The sequence below is a fragment of the Ictalurus furcatus genome, chromosome 12, assembly GCF_023375685.1.
Source record: "Ictalurus furcatus strain D&B chromosome 12, Billie_1.0, whole genome shotgun sequence".
In the NCBI taxonomy this organism is placed as follows: Eukaryota; Metazoa; Chordata; class Actinopteri; order Siluriformes; family Ictaluridae; genus Ictalurus; species Ictalurus furcatus.
This window is the reverse complement of record NC_071266.1, coordinates 5,918,512-5,943,665: the sequence shown is the minus strand read 5'-3', so window position 1 is coordinate 5,943,665 and position 25,154 is coordinate 5,918,512. Positions and strand designations below refer to the sequence as shown.

At 41.2% G+C, this 25,154-nt stretch overlaps 1 protein-coding gene across 1 annotated transcript in view; it reads left to right on the top strand.

Annotated features, from left to right (window-relative positions):
• LOC128615896 (cytoplasmic phosphatidylinositol transfer protein 1-like) overlaps positions 1-25,154 on the top strand; it is a 65,818-nt gene that overhangs the window by 34,937 nt on the left and 5,727 nt on the right. Inside the window, exons 3-6 of the mRNA XM_053638284.1 lie at positions 14,260-14,408; positions 19,045-19,133; positions 21,969-21,976; positions 24,335-24,406. Coding sequence (XP_053494259.1) covers positions 14,260-14,408; positions 19,045-19,133; positions 21,969-21,976; positions 24,335-24,406 — 318 coding nt within the window. The remainder of the gene's footprint in view (positions 1-14,259; positions 14,409-19,044; positions 19,134-21,968; positions 21,977-24,334; positions 24,407-25,154) is intronic.

Below are 25,154 nucleotides of genomic sequence, written 5' to 3'. Positions count from 1 at the left end.
GATGCTGCATTCATGTGGATGTTACTTTGCCATGTAACACCTATTTAAACATTGTTGTAGACCAAGTGCTTCCCTAAATGCCAACGTTATTCCTTAATGGCAGTGGCCTCTTTCAGCAGGATAATATGACCTGGCCCAATGCAAAAATTGTTTGAGGTTTTAATGTTACGGTTGATCGGTGTGTGTGTATATATACGAAACCAGTGACAAAAAGGAGTTCCATAAATTGGGTTGTGGGGCGTGTCTGTTTTTTTGTTTTTGTTTGTTTGTTTTTGTTTTGTTTTTTTTATTTAATTGCCACCCACTAACTAGCAACAGCTACAAACCAGGGAGACTGAAAGCTTGTATGTGCTTAGAAATCATCTCATACTGATGCTTATTCTCATACTATCCCATAATGCGGCATGGACGAAGGTGCCAGTGTTGCTCTCGTTGACGGGAGAGATTAAGCCATTCAAGCCACCTATGGAGCACGGCCAATTTTACTCTCTTGGACTCCTGGACATTGTCAGGATTTGAACAAGCGATTTCCCAACGTTAGCACTAACACTTTCCTGTTGTCACTCAGGAGCATCACTGGATTATTTTATTGTTATTACTTTTATTTTTTTATGTGGCTGCTCATGCAACCATACAGAGCAGCTAAAGGTACAGCTAAAACCAGTCTCCCACGCACAAAGGGCGGGACAAGTCTCTCTGACTCTTGGCCATGGATAGCAGTGTCATCATTGGCCAACTCATGATTTCATGAGCCTGGAAATTTAATATAGACAGAGGTCCAAAATATCCACAAAATTGCAGAACCTGGTTATTATATTTATCTTTCCTGCTTATTTGTCCAACCATACTGTAAGTATAGATCTCTCACTCACTCAAAAGGCAGTACCTAAATTCAAAACCAGTTTTGAGCACTACTGTATTATGCAGTGTTTGAAGTCAACCAGATTCCCATTACCCCTCTTGGTCTCTCTGACTGCGATGCCAGAAGGCTAAACTGAACTATATTAATGCTGCGGTCCACACCGGAGCCACTATTAGTCTTCTGGAGTTTCCTAGATCAATTTACACATACTTAAAGAGCAGCAAGCCATTTTTGTACATGGAATGAAAAAGCAGCACAAGCCTTTGTGAAAGGAAGTTGATTTGTTTCAAACTGACAGCAGCCACTTGAGACGTCTCATGGCTTCGCTTGGAGGACCGCATCGACTCGTCTGCGAAGTTCAGGGATGGCATTATGCCACGGTTTGGTTTAGACTAGAGCGAGCCCCGAACTGACCTCTTCAATTGTGTTGTGATTCGCCTCGTTCTGTTTGGAGCTGTGTATCTTTGTGTCCTTATGTTGCTGTCCGTATTGGTAAGAGCACAACACAGCCTAAAAATGATGCCTACCTAGGGGGCAGCCTCCTATGAAATGGAACACAGCAGTAACAAAGGTGTTTTGTCCATGGTCACTATATATATCTTGTAATTAATTAGTGTCGCACCTGTTGTTGCGGATTCTGATCATGGCTGCTCAAACCAAAATGTATATTGAACGTGTGCTCTTCAGTGGACAGTCACAGAAGTCAGATATCTTATTGTTTTTTTTTTTTCATTGATTGACTACAATGCAGTTTAAAAATCACATTATACTCTCATTTCCTTCGATTTGAATTGGCTCTGCAAGTCAGTTTAAGTACTGAGGAGCATCACTTACGTCTTTGGAAATGTCATGGAAGTCTGTCAAGAATTACCCAGTCAACTGGGTAATAAAGACAGTAAACCTTTTGAAGTTGTGCTCCTTTTATCGCTTATTACTACACACTGGGAAACTGCAGTCACTTTTAGGGACCAAGCAATCTCGGAGGCTGTCTGAATATCCCTGCAACCCTACTGTACAGTAGACGAAAAGCAGTATGTCCGAATTCTCGGTGTTCGTAAGACAGTAGGTGAGCGATACCCGGATGACCTACTGCTCTCGCTGAGATTCTGCATTGTGGATCCAGTGGCTGCTGCGATATCCAATAACGCACAGGATCTGGCGCGCGTCGGCCCTGACGATGCCAACGTGGCGGATGTAGCATGTCCAGATTTTTGCATTCGTACTACAAACTAGGCCTGTGCGATTATGGCCAAAATGATAATCAGTTATTTTTGATCAATATTGAGATCACGATTGTTCATCGTGATTATTCTTTGACTTTAGTGACATTTTTATTGCACTTTCACATTTAAATAAACAGATCGCTGCTTTCGCCTCCATGTTGTGCTACATTCCTGCTAATGTACAAATCTTTGCGTCAAATTAGACTGGTCCTTAAAGTGCATCATCTCGTAGAAGCAAAATATAAATAAAATTGTATCCAAAATATAGGATAAGTAAAAATAAAAATGCCATCAACCAAATGAAAATATGCAATCCAATATAACAATATGCAACCGAATGAAAACAACTCGGGCGTATGCAGAAAAGGTAATAAGTGTTTACAGGAGGAGAGACGCAGCCAAATCACCCAGTAGAGCGGTGCAGGGATGACGTCATTTTGTATCGGAACCCGGAAGTTATCATCACACCGGTTCCCTCGACAACAACCCAATAGGATTTTCACATAAGCCACGGTCGCTCGACTTCAACGTCACCATCACCAAGCTTCCGACTGCTTTTCCAAACTTGATTTAAAACATTATCCATAATCCGGATTTACTCTGTGGATGAATCGTCGTTTTTTTTTTTGGGAATTGTGCACAGCAAACCTGAACCCGTTTATGTGCGAAGACTTCTGTTCAGCACGATGACGTTGAATGTCCCCAACAACGTCTGTAGTCCCATTTAGCAACATGTTGGTGTCATAATTTCCCCTCGCGCAAGCGCTGGACCTCGCAGCACACTCTAAAACTCGAAGCGAAGCTCGAGCTTGATTTGCGCTCGATATTATATGTAGCGGAGGACGAACTTTAAACATCAATATCGCAGGTGATCATATTCATGTAATCGTGGTCAGTCAAAATCGTAATCGCGATCGATATTCGATTAATTGCGCATCCCTACTACAAACATATACTGATCAGTACGTCCTGTATCCCCAGCTGAGCTGTACAAACGGAATTGAATGCAGTATGTACCGTCATAGTTTGAGTTTCCGGAAGCAGCCAGTCTCGGCACCTCTTTACTGCTGACCACAATGGAAAAAAAGACCTGAGCAAGTGGCAGACGTAACAGCTCTGGTGTCGTGTGGTTTTGCAGCAGCTTGTCCTCCTTGCTGTTTCACGCTTTCACTCTTCTCTCAATCTTCTGCTTATAGGCGTGCAATAAATCATTGCCAACTCAGGAAACGTGTGCATAAGAGTCCGTTTGCATGCAGAGTTAAAAAATAAATAAATAAACAAAAAAAAGGCTGACTTATTAATTACTGAATTATATTTATCTTACTGGCGGCAGTTCTAGCTCTTATGCAATCAAGAGTGCACTGTTAAGCACAATAACTGCACTCGTGACTTATTTCAAGAAGTTTGAAGAATACAAATCCTCATTAACATTAAATGGCCCCAATTTATTAACTTGTAAGGGTTTGGTTTTTTTTCCCTTTTTTTCTTCAAACTTCTACATATATAGCCTACTTTTTTCGGGGGGGGGGGGGGCATTTAGCAGGTACTGTCTTGTACAATAAAGCTTCATACGAATACTGGACAGGATCCCCTTTCAGTACAGCCTCAAGTCTTTGTAGCATGGAATACAAAAACATTCTAGAAACATTCCTTGTAGAAAAGTCTTTTTTTTTTTTACAGCCGCATTTTGTTAAGCAGAGTTAAGTTATGTAGCACACCAACAAATTTCTATATTAAATTGCTTTTAAGCATTTCACTATGCTTAGTTTCTGGTACTTTCCAGCACAGAATAAGTCAATTATTCTTGGAGAGGGCTTTCATTTAACAGTATTAGGATTGGTTCCTAACCCTGGTCCTTTTTATTTGGAATCTGACAGAGCTGGCTCTGAGTGTGTGTGTGAATGGTTTTGAATAGAGACTGCGCTCACCATCTGTGCACCACCACCATCTCACAGCTTGCAATCAAGCAGATCTCTCTCTCTCCCCCTCTCTCTCTGGCGTGGGGGGGGGGGGGGCTTTTTTCTAAGCAATCTCTCTTGCACTGCAGCCCTACCGCAGATGCTAATGGTGTCCCATTAACTCGTAAGTGCTCAGGGTCAAGGCTAGAAGGAAGCGAGTAAACTAGCGCACAGGGATATTGGTTTGTGTGGTTATACAAGAACAGTGAGTGGCTCAATTTGGGAAGGTTTTATTGGGAGATGGGCATCTCTTATTTGCTGTTTCTGTAGATTTATTTATTTATTTATTTATTTATTTATTTTAAAAAACGACTTGTTACCTGGTGCAGTTTCTCACAGTAACCTTGAATAAAAGCCAGCAGTTAGTATGATTGTGCCTCATTTGCATAATTAGTACTTTGCACGCTTCTCATCCGTTCACTCAAAACGTATGTATTTTGTTCATTTGCTCGATGATGTTAAATGTAACATGCTAAGGAATAAAATACAACAGGGACATGCTGTTGTAGGAAAATAAATAAACAACCTGGTTAGCCTTATGGCTTGGATTTGCTCGTAGAGTGCCACAATATCACCCCAGTGTATTACACTTCATACATTTACAAAACGACAGGCCTTGTTTATCTCCAAAAACGACAGGCCTTGTTTATCTCCAAAAACGACAGGCCTTGTGGGGTGTTCCCAGTATGTATTGGTTAGTACCTACTAAAAGTGGTGATGGGGTCCTGGGCACCCAAGGCTGCATGGCCACAGACCAGGTCAGAGTGCCCATGCTGACCCCGTCCACTGCTGAAAGTGCCTGTGAGCATCAAAACTGGACATTGAAGCAATGGAAGAAGGTGGCCTGGTCTGATTTAATCATACTTTCTTGTACATGGACAGCCTGGTGCGAGATGGCACCAGGATGCACTATGGGAAGAAGGTAAGCTGGCAGAGGCTGTGTGATGATCTGCTGGGAAACCTTGGGTCCTGGCATTCATGTGGATGTTACTTTGACATGTAACACCTACCTAAACATTGTTGCAGACCAAGTACACCCCTTCATAGCAACTGGATCCCCTAATGGTACTGGTCTGTTCAATAGGATAATGCGCCCTGCCATACTGCAAAAAAAATGTTCAGGAATAGTTTGAGGAGCATGACCAAGAGTTCAAGCCGTTTTCTTGGCCTCCAAATTCCTCAGATCTCAGTCCGATCGAATATCTGTGGGATGTGCTGGACAAACAAACCCGATCCATAGAACTCACCTTGCAAGTTACTGGACTTCAAGAAGTTAGCAGCAGATCCTTTTGTGCCAGATACCACAGCACACCTTCAGAGGTCTTGTGGAGTCCACATCTTGACATGTCAGAGCTGTTTTGGCAGCACAGGTGGTTTTAATGTTATGGCTGACTGGTGTTTGTACGACGCTTTCATGTGTCAGTTATGGGATGCGTTGTATAATCTAATAGAAACTTTGAGATCATTAGCATAATGTTGGTATATTAGCAGTTGGGGGGTGTGGTTTAGCATGAGACTGCACTGGGCAGGAAGTGTTTGGAAGAGGGAGAGAGAAGTAATGACTGGTTTTATACATGAACCTTGTTTTTCCCCCAGCAGACGCAGCAATCCCAAATCAATTAGTCATGCACTGTTGTCAGCAGTCGCAAGCTACTATCAAGAAAATCTTGGCGGTTCAAAAAAGGTCATTTGTACTAACACTAAGAAGCAGTGATGGTAATAATAGAATAATCTCCCTAACTTTGAGAAATACAAGTCTCATGTTGAAAGGAACACTTGTGGCAGCCTGGGAAAAACCCTTCATGTTGAAATACATGGTGTAATTTCTGAGAATTACAGGCTTTCCTCTTTCTTCCCCCCCCCCCCCCCCATCCCCCCCAAGTATTTCAATCATAATTAGTTCTAACACTTTAAAGTCCGGTTGCCCCCAAAAGTGAAAACTGCGAAATGCGCATTTAATAATTTCATTCGAGTTTAACTGAAAGCAATAGCTAAAAGCAGTAAACTGTAACATATGAAATATAGAAGTAACGATTAGGGCAACTTTCAGTAGAAAATGAAAGCACTTTTTTTTTTTTTTCTTCTTTCTTTTTTTTTTTTTCCCATCATTATCTACATCAGTCCATGTCTAGTTTCCTTTCCTGAGTTTAGTGTCAGTCACAGCATCAGTCAGAACATGAGCCTCATTTCCACTCTTGTGCTTTAATAATTGCTGATCAATTCCAAGCGTTTCATCAGCATTCATACATGATTCATTCAGAAAGCTTGATTGAAGCCCGACACTCCATGAGGAAATCACAGAGCTAACTATTAAAGCATCTGCTTCAGGCAGATTGACCATTTTTACCCTCTCATTTGTTAAACTGGCTCCTTATTTGCTCAAAACCCGATTTTACACGCCAGATTTATGTATTTATTTATTTAATCCAACATCAGAAAGTGTTACGGTCAGCATTTGCTATGCTGCTGCACTCAGCTTGGAGCACTGAGATTAAATCTGCAGATATTTACACCGTTGCATTTCATGGTGCCACAGTTTATTTTTAATTTCAGCTTTGCTCTTTCACTTAGCATCACTGTCTTCATGACCTAAGTGCTATGTTCTGTCTGTCTTCCTACATGAAATAGGAGTGCTCATGACCCACATCGACTGCAGAGAAGTTGAGCCAAAACAGTCAGTGTTATTGGTATCGTTGGGTGTTTGGTAAATATGGGCCAAAAGGTCTTTGTGGTTAATTAGCTTGATCTCTGGGTCATTATTGGATTTTCCAGCAGGACAGCGACTCAAAACATGCAACCAAATATACACACGAGGGGTTCAGTCGAGGTTTTTAACATTTCTATCTCAGACCCTTGACTTGAAGCCTGTCAAAAATCTGTGTGGTGAGCTGAAGAAAAGAATCCAGAAGAGCGAACTTATGACTCTAGATCTGCTCTTTATATTCGTTATGGGAGACGACTCAATGCTGTTATTTTGGCAAAGGGAGGAAATACTAATTGTAGGGGTGGCCCAATCTTCCAGTTTGGTTGAGTCTGTGCCCACTAGCCTCAGATTCCCATTTTTGGTTTACAGGAGGAGAACCTGACTGACTTGTTCATTTTGAGATGCTTTTCAGCACCTCAACGTTGTAAAGAGTTGGTTGTTTGGGTTACTGTAGCCTTTCTGAAAGCTCGAACTAGTCAATACTCCTGACCTCTTTCATCCCCCCCCCCCCTCCCCGGTTAATTCACCATTTTTCACCCATCTTTATCTAGGGTGCCAATAACTCTGCCGCTGACCCCACCGCGCACACTTGGCGAACTCTTGATGAAATGAGATGATCCAGTTATAGTTGCACCTATTTAGATCAACGCTGCCGGGAATTCTCTCATGCATGGAAAGTGGTGAAGCTTCCCAGCATTGTGAAGCAAACGGATGCCGTATATAGACGTGTAAAACCAATAACTGTCTAGAGTCTTCACTTGCAGGCAGACTATTTTTAGCCTCTGCTGTTCCACCCACCCACCCACCCACACGTCCGCGCTTGGTGCTGCAAAAACATATAGCTTCAGTCGCTATCGCAGCACTGGCCTTTGCATTAATGACACTGCAGAAGGCAAGATGCAAATAAGCACTTGGAACAACACATCGTGCCCTGTGAGCAATGCAGTCAAGCGCCTGTAAGTTTTCTGTAGGTGTGTTTTGATAAATTGTGGCACAACACAGGCTCTGTATTTTGTTTGGTTCATTTTATTGCAAGGCATTTGTGTAGCATTAGAATCGTAATGGGCTGTATCTTGTCCGTTTTGCGCTGCTCCGGTGCACACGTCTGCAAATTTCAGACAGCTTGGTGATGCAGGTGATGAAAGTGCAGCTCACATGCAGAGAAGAGAATGTGGAGGCAGAAGATCACCAGATTGCAAATAAACCCAGTTCCCTCGCTCTCCTTTTTATTTTTTTTTCTCTTCCTGCCTTTTTAAAAAAAAAAAAAAAAAAAAAAAAATACTTTTTTCTTTCTTAATCTCTTCTCTATTTTGGCCATACCCTTGATTTCCTGACCAAAAACACTGGGTTTATATCTAGTTTTAGATTTCTAAAAATCTAGTCCAGTGATTTTTATTTAAAATAAAAAGTTTCCTGTCCCCCCCCCCCCCCCCCCCCCTTTCTCACACACGCACGTCCTGTGGTCATAGGAGACCAGGGCCAGGCTGAAAGCAGGACTGTGATGGAGGGACCCTTGCTCCAGCTTCTGCTCCACTTTTCATCAAAGTCACCCTTATTTCAATGTCATTCAAAAATAGCAGGTTTCCATGAACTGCTACGTAGACGGCAGGCGTCAACACCAGTGACGCAGCCAAAAAGAAGAGCGAATCAGGACCAAGAGCGAGTCAGGGTGTGGTCCGAAAGGTTCTAGGCAAAAGGGGGGGGGGCAACCCTCTCATGATCTGGAATATGATGATTTAGGAGTGCGTGCTGCAGTTTCGTGGCTTAATTTTGCTCCACAAATAGCGTGATGTCAGTGAGTGTCATATCCGTGTCCCATCAGCTTGAATCATGCTGCTCTCGGCCTTGTCATGTGGGATCTGGAGCGAGGATTTATGCAAGATTTTATTTTAGGACGACAGCTAGAGACTGGGTACGTCTAACGAACTGTGACGTTGACGGCAGCCTCGCCGTCAGAGCGGGCGCATGGGACGGCACGGTGTCCTAAAAATTGTTTAACGGTGAATGTAGATTTGTACGTTATGATCGATTAATGAACTGATTAGTCCTCGGCATACAGATTCTCCAAGGGGACAGTAGGAGCACCATATACAAGAAAGGAGTGGACTGATTAGGATGATTTTAAGCAGTGCGAGGGATAAATAAATTGCAACATTAGTCACCAAAGAGAACTTTGCTGCAGGACATAGCTGTAGCAGTCGAGTGTGAATTGGTTTGCGTGAAATGCTGTTTACATTAATTCACTCAAAGATGGAAATGCCTGAACATTATCATTCTCTTTATCTATCTATGTAATCGAACTAAACGAGGGCACTTTATTATAAAACTGAACACGTTTCGCACGCACGATATAAAGATGTGAAATGAGTGTGCTTGCGCGTTTTAAACAATTGAAGATGTAGTTAACGATTTTAGAACATGAAATCTAGTGAGCTTTAATTTCAATTATACATTGGAGTAGTCATAAGTCATAAAATCAAAACTCTATAACAAACTTCGTAGTAAAAAAAAATAGGGGGGCTAAGACTTTTGCACAGTAATGTACATATAGTGCCCTCCACTAATTTACCAAGGGTGCCAATATATGAGCAAAGAAAATGGTGACACATGTCTGTTTAACCTTTTGAGCTTTTTGTTTAAAAAATTTCACAAAAATACTCTGCTCTCATGGACATCAAACAATTGCAAATGCAACACCGGTTCATTAAACAAAATTGTTAAATATAGCTGAGCAACAATTATTGGCACATATTTAGTCAATATGTTGTGCTTCCTCCCGCCAAGATAACAGCTGAATTTTCTCCGATAATGCCTGATGAGGTTGGAGAACACATGGCGAGCGATCTGAGACCGTTCCTCCATACAGAATCTCTCCAGATCCTTCAAATTTAGAGGTCCACGCTGGTGGACCCTCCTCTTCAGTTCACCCCACAGGTTTTCTATGGGGTTCAAGTCAGAGGACCGGGATGGTCATGGCAGGACCTTCATTTTGTGGTCAGTAAACCATTTCTGTGTTGATTTTGATGTTTTGGATCATTCTCCTGTCCAACTACAGCCCATTTTAAGCTTTCTGGCAGAGGCAGTCAGGTTTGATTCCATGTATCCTAATAAAATGTCCATTTCCTCTGGCAGAAAAACGGCTCCAAAACATTAAAGAGCCACCACCATATTTAACTGTGGACACGAGGAACATTTCCCATATGGCTACCTCTCTGTGTGCGCCAAAACCACCTCTAGTGTTTATTGCCAAAAAGCTCCATTTTGGTTTCAGTTGACTGATTCCAATTATTGCCCTGATGGTGAAAACGGGCGTTTTCAATGCTTTTGTTGCTATACATACTTCCGATTGAACGATTGTGTTCTAAACAGAATAGGAGGCTTACTTTTTTGTTGTTTTTGTTTTGGGTTTTTTTTGGGTCAGAATGGTTCACAGAGCATCTGGCTGAGACTAGGTGATCCCCAGGATGGTAACAGAAGGTTTCTATTTACATTCTGCTGCGAGATATGAAGCTTACAGGACAAATACCACATGACTATGTGGCGGTTCTTAGTAACTGCCTGGTCAGGATTGTGGAGGTTTAAATTTGTTTTAAGAAATCAAACTAAATGTGAGAGAGCCAGAATTCATAGACTGTTCTGGCATTTCAACCTCTGTTCGTTTTAAAATTTCTGTCCGTCTGTCACAGGAGTATAGGTTCATATTTATTTTATTTTAAGGCTTTCAAGTTTATGCCACTCCCACACAGAATGTAAACAGGCACACATAGTGGCATTGTTACACACAAGATTTATTTTGTCATTATTTTTTTTAAAAATAGTGCTTATGTTGACTTTGTAGGTGTTTTTTTTTTTTTATTATTTGTTTGTTTGTTTTGTTTACTCGAGATGGTGTCATTGGATTAATGTCACCTGCAGCCTGAAGGGATTGGGAATAGACCTGGGCAATCGTTGACATGGACCTCTCGATGTTCTCTCCTCACTCTCACTCTCGTTCTCTCCCCCTTCAGAGCAGAGTACAGCTGACATATTACAGGATTGACCATGAGGGGGCATTACTCCATTTAAAAAAAACAAAAAAAAAAACCTCAAGACATGTACGTGTGTGTGTGTGTGTGTGTGTGTGTGTGTGTGTGTGTGTGTGTGTGTACACTGAATATATGCAGTGTATCTATAGATATAAGATAACCTTTATTGATCCCACACTGGGGGAAATTCCCTCGTTACAGCAGCTCAATTACACAAAAAACAGATAGGAAAGAATACACATTAAAGAGGTATAGAATTGAAATAAAGTATCTAAAAATATATTTATATATACACAATAGGAATAGAAAAATAAGAATTAAATTAGCAAAAAAATAATAATAATGGTAATATGTACACTATGGACACCTCAATGTACAAGTAGCCAGTCTTGCATGTCTAGTCTGATTAATTCTATTAACTGCACAAAGGCACTTCATCCACTAAAGTGTGCTGTGTTCCTTTCCGTAGCCTGTAAAGAACTGTACAGTGTGTCATGTATATTTTTAGATCTGTACCACAACAAAAAAAAATAGAAAGAGTATTGATTTCCTACAGCCTCAGGATTTCATTGTTATGACTCCATCATGGCTGAAATGCTGGAAACGTGCTGTAGAAAACCGGTTGAGCTGATGATCTCAGTATGAATGCCTCTTCCCAACCAATACAGTCATTATCTGCTTTTTTTATTATTATTTTTTTAAATCACCCGCAGGCTGATGCTGATTTTAATCATTCATCCTCTTCTCTTCTGTACTCATTCTCTCACTCTGTCCCTCATTCACCACTGAGTATGCTGAATACACAAAGTGAAAGTAGGCAGTAAATTATTTACGGGCTCTCGAGCCACTGGCTCGTGTGCCCGGTTTCTATTTTTAGTAGCATCTGGCCGTCTCCAGGGACTTCAACGAGTACCGTGAGCAACCGTGGCGCAACAGATTCAGTAACGGCTGCTGCAGGATCTGCTGCTCACTGTGTGCTTCCGCTCAAGCTCATTCTCATATTCACAACCCCAATTCCAGAAAAGTTGGGACGCTGTGTAAAATGTAAATAAATAACAGAATGCGTTCCTTTGCAAATCTCATAAACCCGTATGTTCCCAATAGAACATAGAAAACATATCAGACATTTAAACTGAGGAAATGTACAATTTTAAGGAAAGAAATAAGGTCATTTTGAATTTGATGGCCACAGCACGGCTCAAAAATAAGTTGGGACGGGGCAACAAAAGGCTGGAAAAGTAAGTGTTACTAAAAAGAAACAGCTGGAGGAACATTTTGTAACTAATTAGGTTAATTGGCAACAGGTCAGTCACATGACTGGGTATAAAACAGTATCTTGGAGCGGTAGAGAGAAGTAAAGATGGGATGGAACCTGGATGGAAGTAAATGTTGCTCTAAAACATGTTTATACCTTTCAGCATTGATGCCTTTCCAGATGTACAAGCTGCCCATTCCGTAGGCACTAATGCACCCCCCATACCATCAGAGATACAGGCTTTTGAACTGAGCGCTGATAAAACCCAGATGGTCCCTCTCCTCTTTAGTCCTCTTTAGAGGACTCGTTATCCCTGGTTTACAAAAATAATCAAAAATTTTGGTTCGTCTGACCATAGAACAGTTTTCCACTTTGCCTCAGTCCATTTTAAATGAGCTTTGGCCCAGAGAAGAGGGTGGTGTTTCTGGATCATGGTCTCATATGGCGCCTGCTTTGCATGATTTGAGCTTTAACCAGCATTTGTGGATGGTACAGCGACCCACAATTGTGTTCACAGACGACGAGTTCTGGAGGTGTTTCTGAGCCCATGCAGTGATTTCCATTACAGAGTCATGCCTGTTTTTAATGCAGCGCCACCTGAAGGCCCTGAAAATCACAGGCATGCAGTACTGATTTTCAATCTTGTCCCTTGTGCACAGAGATTTCTCCAGATTCTCTGAATCTTTTGATTCACCCCCCACAAATGTAACAGTAATATTTAACCAGCGTCGAGCCAGAATATTGCTGCTGTTTGTTTACATCTTTTCTTCTGATGCACCTCTTCTTATCCCCCATGTTTTTAACATCCAACTGCTCAAAGGAAGGCAGAGATCAAGAGCTTTCTGAAACTACTGAGATCAGGAGAGAGGATGAAGCTCAACTCTTTGGAAAGTTCCCTTAAGGTTTACTTGATTCTAGAGCTGCAACTTTCAGTACCTTTTTTGTTTATTTAAAATAAAATCCACAAACTGAGTGTTAAAATATAAACTTCAGACTAAAACTTTACACAACTGTTTGTCCAAAACAGAAAAGACCCCAATAGACACACACACTGATACGCAATAGGAGCGTGAGTAAGATCTGTGATGTCTAATTAAAACATTATGATCAAAAATAAACACAAGTAAAATATGACTAAAGGCAGCGAGTAACAGAAACCACGAGGTGCAGTGAAAGTGAGTTTTTATTATTCATTTAGGACTGTAGTTTAATTTGGTGCTTTTTGTGCATCCATAAAAATAATGCATAAATACTTGTATACAGTACAACCTAAAATATAAGTGTTATAGTATTTATGCATTATTTTTATGGATACACAAAAAGCATAATTAAACTACAGTCCTAAATGAATAATAAAAACTCACTTTCACTGCACCTTGTGGTTTCTGTTACTCGTTGCCTTTAGACATATTTTACTTGTGTTTACGTTTGATCAGAGTGTTTTAATTAGACATCACAGATCTTACTCACACTCCTGTTGTGTATCAGCGTGTCTACACAGCGCGTGAACAGCAACGCGGCCTCGTTACTAACACACCACTTCCGTTATAATAAACGACAGAATTTACACTGCAAGTGCGCAAATACAGCATATAATGACTAAACTTAAATTAAACTAAACCTTTTAAGCAACTCGCACCAGTTTCCCCTTACACACAGTGGAGCATTTTGGATGTAAACATAAGTTTGATCTCCGGTGTTTAATGTAAAGTGCCCCCCTGCCTTAGAGGACTTGGAGGTCACACACTTTCTTCCTCAGTCACGTGACAATTTCACCTCCGTCTGATGGTGACTGAGGTCATGTTGGGAATAAAAGGTAACGTTGACAAACGGTAAACTGAAGAAAGTCATTGTCCGTGATTCTGGGTGTCTGCTAGTGCTAGCATGTGTATGACGTCATGCGCCATCGACTAGGAAGCGGCTTATACTTCCGGTTAGTAAAAAAAAAAAAACCCCACTAGTGATGTATTTTACCTTTCTAAAATCCACACACTAGACAGTAGTGCATAGTGTACAGTACTTCATTTGGGACACCAATAATGTGAGTAAATGTACCCCGTGCTGCGCGTAGACCGACTAATCGATAATTATCGATTTTATCGATTAGTTGTTGCAGCTCTACTTGACTCCCAGGTTATACTAACGTTCAGGAAAGAACAGATTCACTTCCTAGATGCATAACATACTAATCTGACCCACTGTGTGTGTGTGTGTGTGTGTGTGTTTTTTTAGTACAAGATTGGGCAGCTGTATATGATCAGTAAGCATAGCAACGAGCAGAGTGAGCGAGGAGAGGGAGTGGAGGTGGTGCAGAATGAGCCCTACGATGACCCCACGCACGGCCGCGGCCAATTCACCGAGAAACGTGTCTACCTCAACAGGTGAGACATCCTTGACTCTTTCTCGCGCTCTCTCTCTCTCTCTCACACACACACACGTTTGTCTTATAACTATTAATCAGCCCTTACAGGATGTCGTGGAGGAGTTTTTTTTTTTTTTTTTTTTTGGTGATTGTTGTGGCCCTGCTGCTTTTATTTTTATGTGTGTGTACGTGTGTAGTTATATATATATAAAATAACTTTTATGTTGCAACTTGCAGAGGTTTTGTTTTGTTTTTGGGTTTGTTTTTTTGGGGGGGGTTGGCAGAAAACTACTTAAATTGGTGAAATTGCAATTGCACACAATTGTTGTGTACGGTCTTTCACAGTGATGTTTGTTGATAAATGAGACCTTTTAGCTGTACTCATGCTCGACGCTCGTGAGTCAATGGTGGCTTTTTCTGAATGCCCAAATCTGGCGTTTTGTCTTGGCCCAAATCTGTGGAAATTTAAAAAAAATTGCAAGATCCTCAGAGTATTGCACCGTTTGCTTGATTTTGCATTAACTTCTGAGATCGCAGAATCCTGGAGGGACTGATTTAACGCAGCTAACAAATCCTAATCCTACATCTTAATCTCATCCTAACCTTAACCTCCGTAAACAAAAGGAAACCATTTCACCAAGTTGTGCGCTTCCAACTATGTTCCCCTAAAAGTTTAGGGCAAGACCTACATATGGATGTGATGGTCAGGTGTCCACATACTTTCAGCCATACCGTATAGTGTAGCTCACCTACTCGTACACTGTTACAGCGTCAGACGTCTCCCGAATCAATGAACAGTCAAGGACACGACCCTCTCAAACAGCACGCTTTTCAGTGTTTAAGAGGAGAGAAAGATGATGTATCTGCTACAGAGCTGAGAGATAGACACGAAATGAGAAGAATCGATTAATTGGAGAGGGATGAGCCGTGTCAGCACATTGACCGCGTTAAGCTTACACACCAGTTTTTAAAGTTGGCTGCCCTTTAAAAAGTGCATAGATTGGATGAAGAGGGGAGTGGACGAGAGCGATGCCAATGCATACATCTGCAAAATATGTTTACCATATTTACCGGACCACAAAGCTTTGCCAATACTAATCTGAGTACCCCAAAAAAATGCACGCTTTTTTTTTTGGGTTAATTTTGCCTAGAGAGAATCAATCTGTAATAGGATCCTGACTTTCACATGGTCTGACACATTTAGAATAGAATCACCTAATTAACCAATCATGATGTTTTCTGCTTTGAGAAGACTTTTCATTAGCAAAAATTCCTGTTTGCTCGTAAACATCCTCGTTCGAGTGCCATGTCCAATCAACACAGCTAATTTTCAATCAAGTGTATTCACCAATGTGAACAGGATGCATGGATGGATGGCACTGCAGCACAAGTCAGTTCTACATCATGCGCTAGATGTGGAGGTTCACACCCACCGTATATGGGAGTCATTAAGACTCACTTGGTCAAAGGTTATGAGTCATGCTAGGAGTCGACTATACAGATTAGAACTAGAGCTGAATCCCTTGTCCTTGATTTCAGGTCTCACAGCTAGGCAATTGTCAAATCCCCCTTCTTTAAAAAGGATGGCATAAGATTCTTGGAGAAAGTATCCCACTGAAATTCCGAACATGTTATTCATTTGTCTACTGAGGCTTTTTATCATATCTGGACTCTGGATAACATTCATGCTCCTCTTAAATTGTATTTTGAGATATGGTATGTCATCTTGCTCTTTTTGTTTGTTTTTTTTTTTCTTTTATTTACGTATTTCCCTTCCTTTTGCTGTAAGTCCCCGGCCATGTTTGTTTGATCCTGTTTGTGTTGTAAGTGGTTAAAATGTTCATACAAAAGATTTATTTTTAAAAATTCTGTGTTAAGGTGGACAAAACATAAGTCGGTCAGGCATAAAAATGAATATTATTCCTCACTTTATTGTGGAATTTCTGTTATGTACCATGTTTGTAATATAATGCAATTTATTTTCTACAGTGACCTTACCATACTGTAACGGTTTGAGTCGCATCCATACTGTAAAATATGGTGGGGGTTTTTTTGTTGCTTTTTTTTTTTCCTTTTTTTGTTGGAATGTGCTGCATAAAATATTCAGGGCATTTTGGTGCCTTTTGGCGCTTTGGCATGGAAAGCGAAGCTAGGCGATCCACACCAAGTGCCACAGATGCTTCTAGATCCTCATTAGCAGCGATGCTTACGAGAGGCAGATTTCCCAGCGTTACTTACCACCAACTGGACACCAATCTGATCAGCATGTCTGTTAGTGTTGGTGTTTGCGCTAGCCAGCAAGTTATGGGTAGATGATTAATGAAGTTTAATGAAGTTGTGATTATGGGGGAGTTGTTCCCCCTGTGAGCGTGTGAGAAAAGCTCAACCAGTGCCTATAAAAGCGCTCGGGTGTGAAAACCGTGGGTTTCAGAACCGTGTCGTTGCCCTCGGAAACTGTCGCAGTGTGCACTGCCAATTAAAGAAGGGTTTTGGGGGGGGGGGGTTTAGAGGCTCAGCTCTCAGAATGCGGTGCAGTCGCCTTCAAAGAGTGTTGCGTTTAATTGCTTCTGATGTTGCCAGTTTTTGGGGTGAATTCAGCCTCCACCCACGTGCACACTCCAAAGAAGCATGTACTGTTCCTGGCAGGCTTTAATAGTCATGCATCTGTTAAAGCCGGCAGGACTCACTGGACCCACAAGAACATGAAGATGTGGTGTGTCGTGACTCCATATGTCAGTGACACTCTTCAGGCTATAAAGTTGCTCGGCCAGCCAGTTTGATTTTTATTCATTTTATCTCTTCTTTTGAGCTTATAGTTTGGTTTTGTAAAGTCACTATAAGAAGACAGATTATACAAACCTAAGCACGTGGTCTTTGTGCTCCTCAAGTCCGGTTAAGGAGGTATGGCCTCTGTCGATGGCTGTCAATCAAACTTTACTGTACGTGCAAGTAGGTGTAAGTCTTGTCCCGTAATTTCCTGCGCTATTGCCTGTGTTTCCTGTGCACATGTGTGTTTTTGTTTTTTTTGGGGGGGGGGGGAGTGTGATTTCAGTATGACGAACTAATCAGCTGAGGAACTGAGCACAATGCAGGAGAGCAGTCTGTGTGTCCTGAGCTGAGGGCTGCAATTCATTTGGGATTATGAACCCTATCACTCAGGAAACACGGTGCATCCTAGAAAAAGGGGGAAGGGCGTATGGGGAAAACGAAAGAGACCACATGTGTAGGTGTGTGTCAGACATTAAAGAAGGGTCTGTGAAAGAGGACACTGGGTGTGTATGTGCAGGGAAGAGAAGTGTTCTTGCACCCCAGGCCCTGAATCCCATTTGTACTAGAGATACAGCTCCTTTTTGCTTTTGTGTTACGCAGATGAAATCCAATACGGAAATAGGGCCAGTGCTTACGCCTTGCAGTCTCTCAGTTTGTCATGAAAAACTCTAGTGGACTCTTGTCATAATTATATCTAGTGGAACCTTATGCCTGCTCTTTTTCTTTTAAACTGGGGTGGAGAAGTAAAGGCTTTAGCAAGATACAAAGGTATTGTAGACAGATATAAGAAAAGAGCAATGGAAATGTAGTCTTTTATTTGTAATTCTTGTTTATCGGACCTGGTGGTAACATTGTAACCAACCTACAGTTTAGTGATGGTTATCTCCTTTTAAAGACCACCTAAAATCATCTTTTGTAATTAAAGTGTCTGGACATTTTTGAACACGTTCTCTAGTGACACATTTATTGTCATTCAATAATCTTCCATTAAAATGCATTGACTCTAAATGTCTTTTGGATTTTTGACTGTCACTGTGCACATTCGGGAGCAGCGGGAATTAATATTAACCAATAAAAGTGGTCCTCCAATAGCTGACCTGTAAACTGGCATCCAGGACCGACTTGTTTGTTTTGAAACCAGTTCAATATTGATCAAACCAAAGTCCTAGCGGATACATTGTTTCTCTTGGGAATAAGTCGCATTATGGAAGAAAATGAATTTTAATTTCCACTTTACGTCGTCCTTAAACAAAGACATAGGTTGCATGGAAAACGAGCAAATAGGGTCAGTTACGCTTTTCAACCAATAAGACAATGTAGTTAGTCAAATTCAGTAAAGTCAAGTTTTTCTTTCTCCATTTTCACCCCAATTTGGTCACCTGCCAATTCCCACCCAGCAGCCAGTTCTCCCAATCATACAATGCCTCCCGACCAGAGAGGGTGATGGTTAACACGTGCTTCCTCCAAGACACGTGAAGCTATCTCATCTTTTCGATCATGCGCAGTACACACACTCCCACATACAGGAAGACACCGATGCCCACCATTAGCTAGTATTGCTGTGACTGACAGGGGGGGGGGAGAGAGAGTAATATTCCTCCCACCCGGAAAGCACAGCCAATTTTGCTCTCTTGGACTCCTGGCCATGGAATTTGTGACTTCCCAACAGTAAGGTGAACGCTTTTCTGCTGTGCCACACATTTAAAACCTAGCATGTTAAAATTCGAATGGCATCACAACAAAATGCTGGGCATTGTAGTAGATGGGTCACGTATAAACCTGGAGAAAAGCACCAATGTGGTATTTTATCCAGTACATAAACATAATGGTAGTTTTCTTTGTGGTGTTTTGCTTATCTGTAACAGTCATCCTCTTTCTGTTCACAGCAAACTGCCCACTTGGGCAAGAGCAGTGGTGCCCAGAATCTTCTACGTGACTGAGAAGGCCTGGAACTATTATCCTTACACCGTCACAGGTAATGCAGTCAATCTACTCAAACCCTAACCTTTGACCCGATGGCATGTCATATCAGAGGATGCGTAAAACTATTGTCTTGCTGAAACCCAAATAGTTATATATTGTTTATTATGGAAATGTCTTCCAGCTAAATTTAGCCCTTTATCCAACTGTAGTCAATCAGCTTCAGTGTACATACAGTGCCCTCCATTAATATTGGCACCCTTGGTAAATATGATCAAAGAAGGCTGTGAAAATTTGTTTAATCTTTTTGTTTAAAAAAAAAAAAATTCACAAAAATGCTCTGCTCTCATTGATATCAATTGTAAAAACACAGGTTTATCCAAAAAAAACCCTTTTTTTTGTTAAATATAGGTGTGCAACAATTAATGGCACCCCTATGAATTCATATAAGGAAAATATATTTGAAGTATATTCCCATTGATATTTTACTACTTTTTTTTTTTCTTCTTTCCCTTTTCCCCTCTTCACCTGGGTGACTAGGAACGAGAAATTGTTCAACCATGACTTCCTGTTCCACAGAGTTATAAATGAGTTAACACACAGGCCAAATTCCCTTAGTCATTCATAACAATGGGTTAGACCAAGATGTATAGCTGTGATGTGCGGCAAAAGGTGGTTCAGCTTCACAAAATGGGGCGTGGCTATAAGAAAATAGCACAAGCGTTGAAAATGCCCATTTCCACCATCAGGGCAATAATGAAGTTCAGTCAACTGCAAATGTTATGAATCAAGCTGGAATTGGACGTGTGTCTATATTGTCTCAACGCACTGTGAAGATGGTTTGCGTGGAGAAAAAATCTCCAAGGATCACAGCTGTAGAATTGCAGAAGTTATTTGCATCTCGGGGTCAGAAAGTCTCCAAAACTACAATCTGAAGTCACCTACATCACCACGAGTTGTTTGGAAGGGTTTCAAGAAAAAAGCCTCTACTCTCATCCAAAAACAAACTCAAGTGTTGTCAGTTTGCCAGACACTACTGGAACTGGATCAGGTTCTATGGTCCGATGAAACCAAAATGGAGCTTTTTGGTAATAAACACCAGAGGTGGTTTTGGCACACAGAGAGGTAGGCATATAGAAAAGTCCCTCATGCCCACGGTTAAATATGGTGGTGGCTCTTTAATGTTTTGGGGCTGTTTTTCTGCCAGAGGACCTGGATAATTTATTAGGATACATGGCTTCATGGGCAAATATCAACAGATATTAAATGAAAACCTGACTGCCTCTGCCAGAAAGCTTAAAATGGGGTGTGGTTGGATCTTCCAGCAGGACAATGATCCAAAACGTACATCACAATCAACACAAAAATGGTTTACTGACCACAAAATCAAGGTCGTGCCATGACCATCCCAGTCCCCTGACTTGAAACCCATAGAAAACCTGTGGGGTGAACTGAAGAGGAGAGTCCACCAGCGTAGACCTCGAAATGTGAAGGATCTGGAGAGATTCTGTACGGAGGAACGGTCTCGGATCCCTTGCCATGTGTTCTCCAACCTAATCATTATAGGAGAAGACTCGGAGCTGTTATCTTGGCAAAGGGTGCCAATGATTGTTGCACACACTTAACAAAAATATGTCTTTTTTGATAAACCTGTTTTGTTTGTTCATGAGAGCAGGGTTTGTTTGTTTTTTTTTTTTTTTAAAACAAATGGTGAAAATTTGAAATTCGTGGTGAACTTCTTAACAGTTGAGTTGTTTTTAAAAACATGCAAGAGTAAAAACAGCTGAAACAAAACTGCAGATTTATCAGTGATAGTTTTTACACTGATATAATGCTTCCTCACTAATCTCTCAAGGTCTGCGAGGTATAAACTGTCTGGCGTGACCGAAGAGCGCACCACTCCATTTCATTGACTGCATGAAATAGTGACTTTGAATAACCTTTATCTGTCGGTTGCCTTGAAAATGTTTCTTCACTACATTCCACTGAGCGAGTTAATGGGCTTGTTCTAGTTTTACTGCCGCAGCACACATGCGTTTGGCTCTGTTTAAACTCCTTACGAAAGTTCAACATGCCACAGCAGGGTGGAAATCTCTTTTTGCGATCATGTACATGTTTATAATAACCTGATGGTTACTATGGATATTTGCACATTGTGCATTTACTAAATCGGTGCAAATAGCACAAAAATAAATGTTCCACTCAATGCGTACTTGGCATGTTTTAGCTGCACCTGGTGTAATCAAAGGGTCTTTGAGTGGTTGCAACGTATCGCTCACATTGTGTTGATTCTCTAGTTACTGCTGCACTGTTCCCTCCCTTCCTTCTCTCTCCTTCACCCCCTCCCTGCTCATCTCCCACTCCAAATGACCTCCAGCTTCATTCATGTCACTGCAGAATTAGAAACGAGCCGTGATTCTATTCCTTCTCAAAAAGGATTCATCAGCAAATGCCATTTTTAATAGGACAAAATATACTTGGGCGGTTGTCAGTTTACTTAGGCGGGATGCCCAAGTATCATCATGTGTGGGAAACACTGCAGTTATTTTGAGTTGGTTATATAAGGTTCATGGAAACTTTTTTCAGGAACGTTTTCAGGTTTATTTTCGCCAGAAAGGTTTTTCATGAAACTTTTTAGTTTCTTTTAGACACAACTTTAATCTCGGCGACCCCCATGTTGACGCTGTCCTAAAGTAACCATGGCACGGTTTGCTTCCAGCAACTGTACAGTTATTGTTTAGAGAAATTTCTAATGAAGATGTTTGTTTCTGTAAAATTGGTGGAAATGCACCCGTGATGTTTAGTTGAGTTTGAGAAGATGCTAATTCTGTTCTCTGCATTTGTTTTCATCTCCTCCTGGTCCTGAATACCCGACTTCCCCTGGCTGCAGAGTACACAGTAAGTTGGTTTTCTGTCTCTTCTGAACACACCACAGTGTTAACAGGTGTTTTATCAAGCCTGCAATATAAAATCAACTGATTCCAGGTCATACTTGCTAGATACTTCATTATGAAGATGTATATAACTAAGCTGTGGTGCTTCATTTCAGCAAGATCATTTTTTGCATTTCATCATGACTAACTACAGTTGCAATCAAAATTATACAACCCCCATTGCAAATCAGGTTTATTGTCAAAATTTTACAGACATTCAGCTGTTTTCAATGAACAAATCAAACGAAAGCAATTGAAATAGTTCAACACAACGAATGCTTCAATTGGTTTCCGCAAGTTCAACTGAAAATGCAACTTATGACTTTTCCATTTTCAAAATTATACAACCCCTTCATGGCAAATAACTTTAGTACTTAGTAGAGCATCCTTTTATGACCTGCTGCAAACGAGATGCATAGCAATCTTGGCCCATTCCTCAATTTTGACAATAAACCTGATTTGCAATGGGGGTCGAGTAATTTTGATTGCAGCTGTATAATTCCATTGATCAAGCTAGCCAGCATTGACCTGCTTCCTACAACATATGTTGCTATGCCTCGTTGCCTCTTGTCCGTCAGCACATTGTTCTCTTTGAAGTTGAGGTCAATTATGAGAAATGCTTAACTGTTATTGTTTAAGCAACCTCGGAGACTTCATGGACAAGGAACACTTATAAGTGAAATCAGGTCACAGAAAACCTGTCCACCCTGCAGATGTTTAGTACCGATGTGGTAACTGTGTATAGAGTGCATATACTCATCGACCACTTTAAAAGGACCACTTGTTGAGGGTTTTTTTTGTTTTTGTTTGCACTGACAGCATAATTGCTTTTTTTATACAATCATTAAAATCATGCAGATACAGCTTAAGAGCTTCAGTTATGTTCACATCAATATCAGAATTTGGGGGAAAATGTGATCTGAGTGACTTTGACCATAGCACAACAAAAAGCATCCAGTGAGCAGCAGTTTTGTGCCTTGTTGATGATGAGAGAGATCAAAGGAAAATTGTGAGACCAGTTCGAGCTGACAGGAAGTCTACAAGTGGTGAGCAGAAAAGCATCTCAGAATGCATAACATGTGGAGACAGCTGGGCTACGACAGCAGAAGACCACATCGTGTTGCATTCCTGTCAGCCAAGAACAGGCAAAGCTTCACTGAAACTGTCCCGTCTGTGCCCGCTGTAGACTCAGATACCAGCCTTTCAGGCACCAAAAACCATACCACTTAAACTTTTTCCCATTCTGATGTTTGATGTGAACATTATCTGAAGCTCTTGACTTTTATATCTGCAAGGTTTTTTTTACTGCTATATGATTGGCTGTTTGGATATTTGCAGTAACACCCAAGGGTACCAGTGTTCCTATTAAAGTGGCAGGTGAGTGTACATGCTATTATTACAAAGCCATCATGGTGATATTTCGAGGACCGATTCATATTTAACTACGGTGTTCATGTGGTGTTTTGGAGCCATTTCTCCCACTGACATCCTGTGATTCTGCTAAATGGGCTTGTATCGTGTTAAATGTCTCCGTTTGTCTCTTAAAGTTGGAGGAAAGCTCTTCAAAGTGCGTCACCTGTTATTTCTGTATAGCGTGGTAGGGTGGCTGGGGCGGAGCCTGAGGGCTGAACAGGAAGAGACAGTGACTCACCAAAGAGAAGAGTCAGTCCCCACTTTCAATTCTTTTTCACGGTCATCTATTACTTCAGTCATTTCCTCTCTCTCTCTCTCTCCTCCCCCCCTTTTTTTCGCCCACGCTTCCTAAGGTGTCATTTTCAGCAACTTTCTTTGCCGTAAAGGGGTTACCATGGAAATCTGCCGCCTTGTTCCTGTGTTGTTAATAATAGCTTTAATGGTCTTGTAGGGGAGGTTGTACAAATCGCATGCACATGATTAATACAGCCTAAATCACAAGCATTTCCTGTTCAGGAATGTTAATGTCAGACTGCAATTTTCAGTGCACACATCTCCAGAAAGTTCATCTGCAGTTCCTAACTAATAAGCTTATTATACAGCGTGATCGCTTCAACAAGCAACAGGCGTCCATTCGTTTCCTCTAGCGGCGTGCTGTGACTTTGGCGACGGGGGGCGGCAGGATGACGAGAGGAATCCACATCGAGATTTTCTCGACTCTATGCACACTCTATACGATGCAGTAAGGTGATGCGTCTAGCCTCAGAGTACGCTCACATGGGTCAGCTAGTTGCATGGGACTTGTAGGAACAATGTAGACGTGGTGTCGGTGCAGGGTAATCTCGTCTACAGCGAATTAAAAGCAACAACTGGTGTCAGCATAACTAACTCTCTCTTCTTTCTTTTTCAGTGTTCATTTTTGCCAAAGTTCTCCATCCACATAGAAACCAAGTATGAAGACAACAAAGGATGCAATGACAATGTGAGTACATGAACACTAAGAGCTATGTGTCTGTCAATCTTCTTGGCAACAGACCTTTCAGAAGCCGCCTCCTGTCTTTTGTTTTTTGTTTTTTTCCTTTCATTTCAAACAGTGTTAATGGGTTCTCTTTCTCTCCCTCACTCACTCACGGTGTGCGTTAGCCCACATTCTCTCACAAAATTGATTTCTGGATTGAGCAAGCATTTTGCTAGCATACAGTTTAACAGATTCTTCAGGTCATCTGTCAAGGTCTCGGTGAGTGATTCCCCTCAGAGCGCACTCGACAAAGAGAGTAAATAATTTTATCAAAGACAAATGACAGTGTCTGTAAGCTGAAGTTAGAAAAACAGTAAATCTTCCAAAACTGAGCCAAATTGACATGGTGGACAGATTAAAATTTCCGATTATAGCTGTATTCTTAACCTTCGTTTTTCTCATCTCATTATTTCTCCCTTTGTATATTAAGAAGGAAGGAAGAAATCGAGACATTACCCATACTGTCCCCTCAGGTTCTTTTTCCTTTCTGTATGAGTGTTGCATTTGTCCTCTACTGCAACCTGATCGCTTCTGTCTCACGTCCTCCACCCTGCTTTATATCTCCCCCTTTCTCTCTCACACACACACACACACACACACACACACACACACACACACACTCACTTAAACTGTGTTGGAATTATAATAGTCAATCCATAGTTCTCTTGCCCCACACACCATATCACAGACGGAGAAAGAAAGAGAGGCAAAA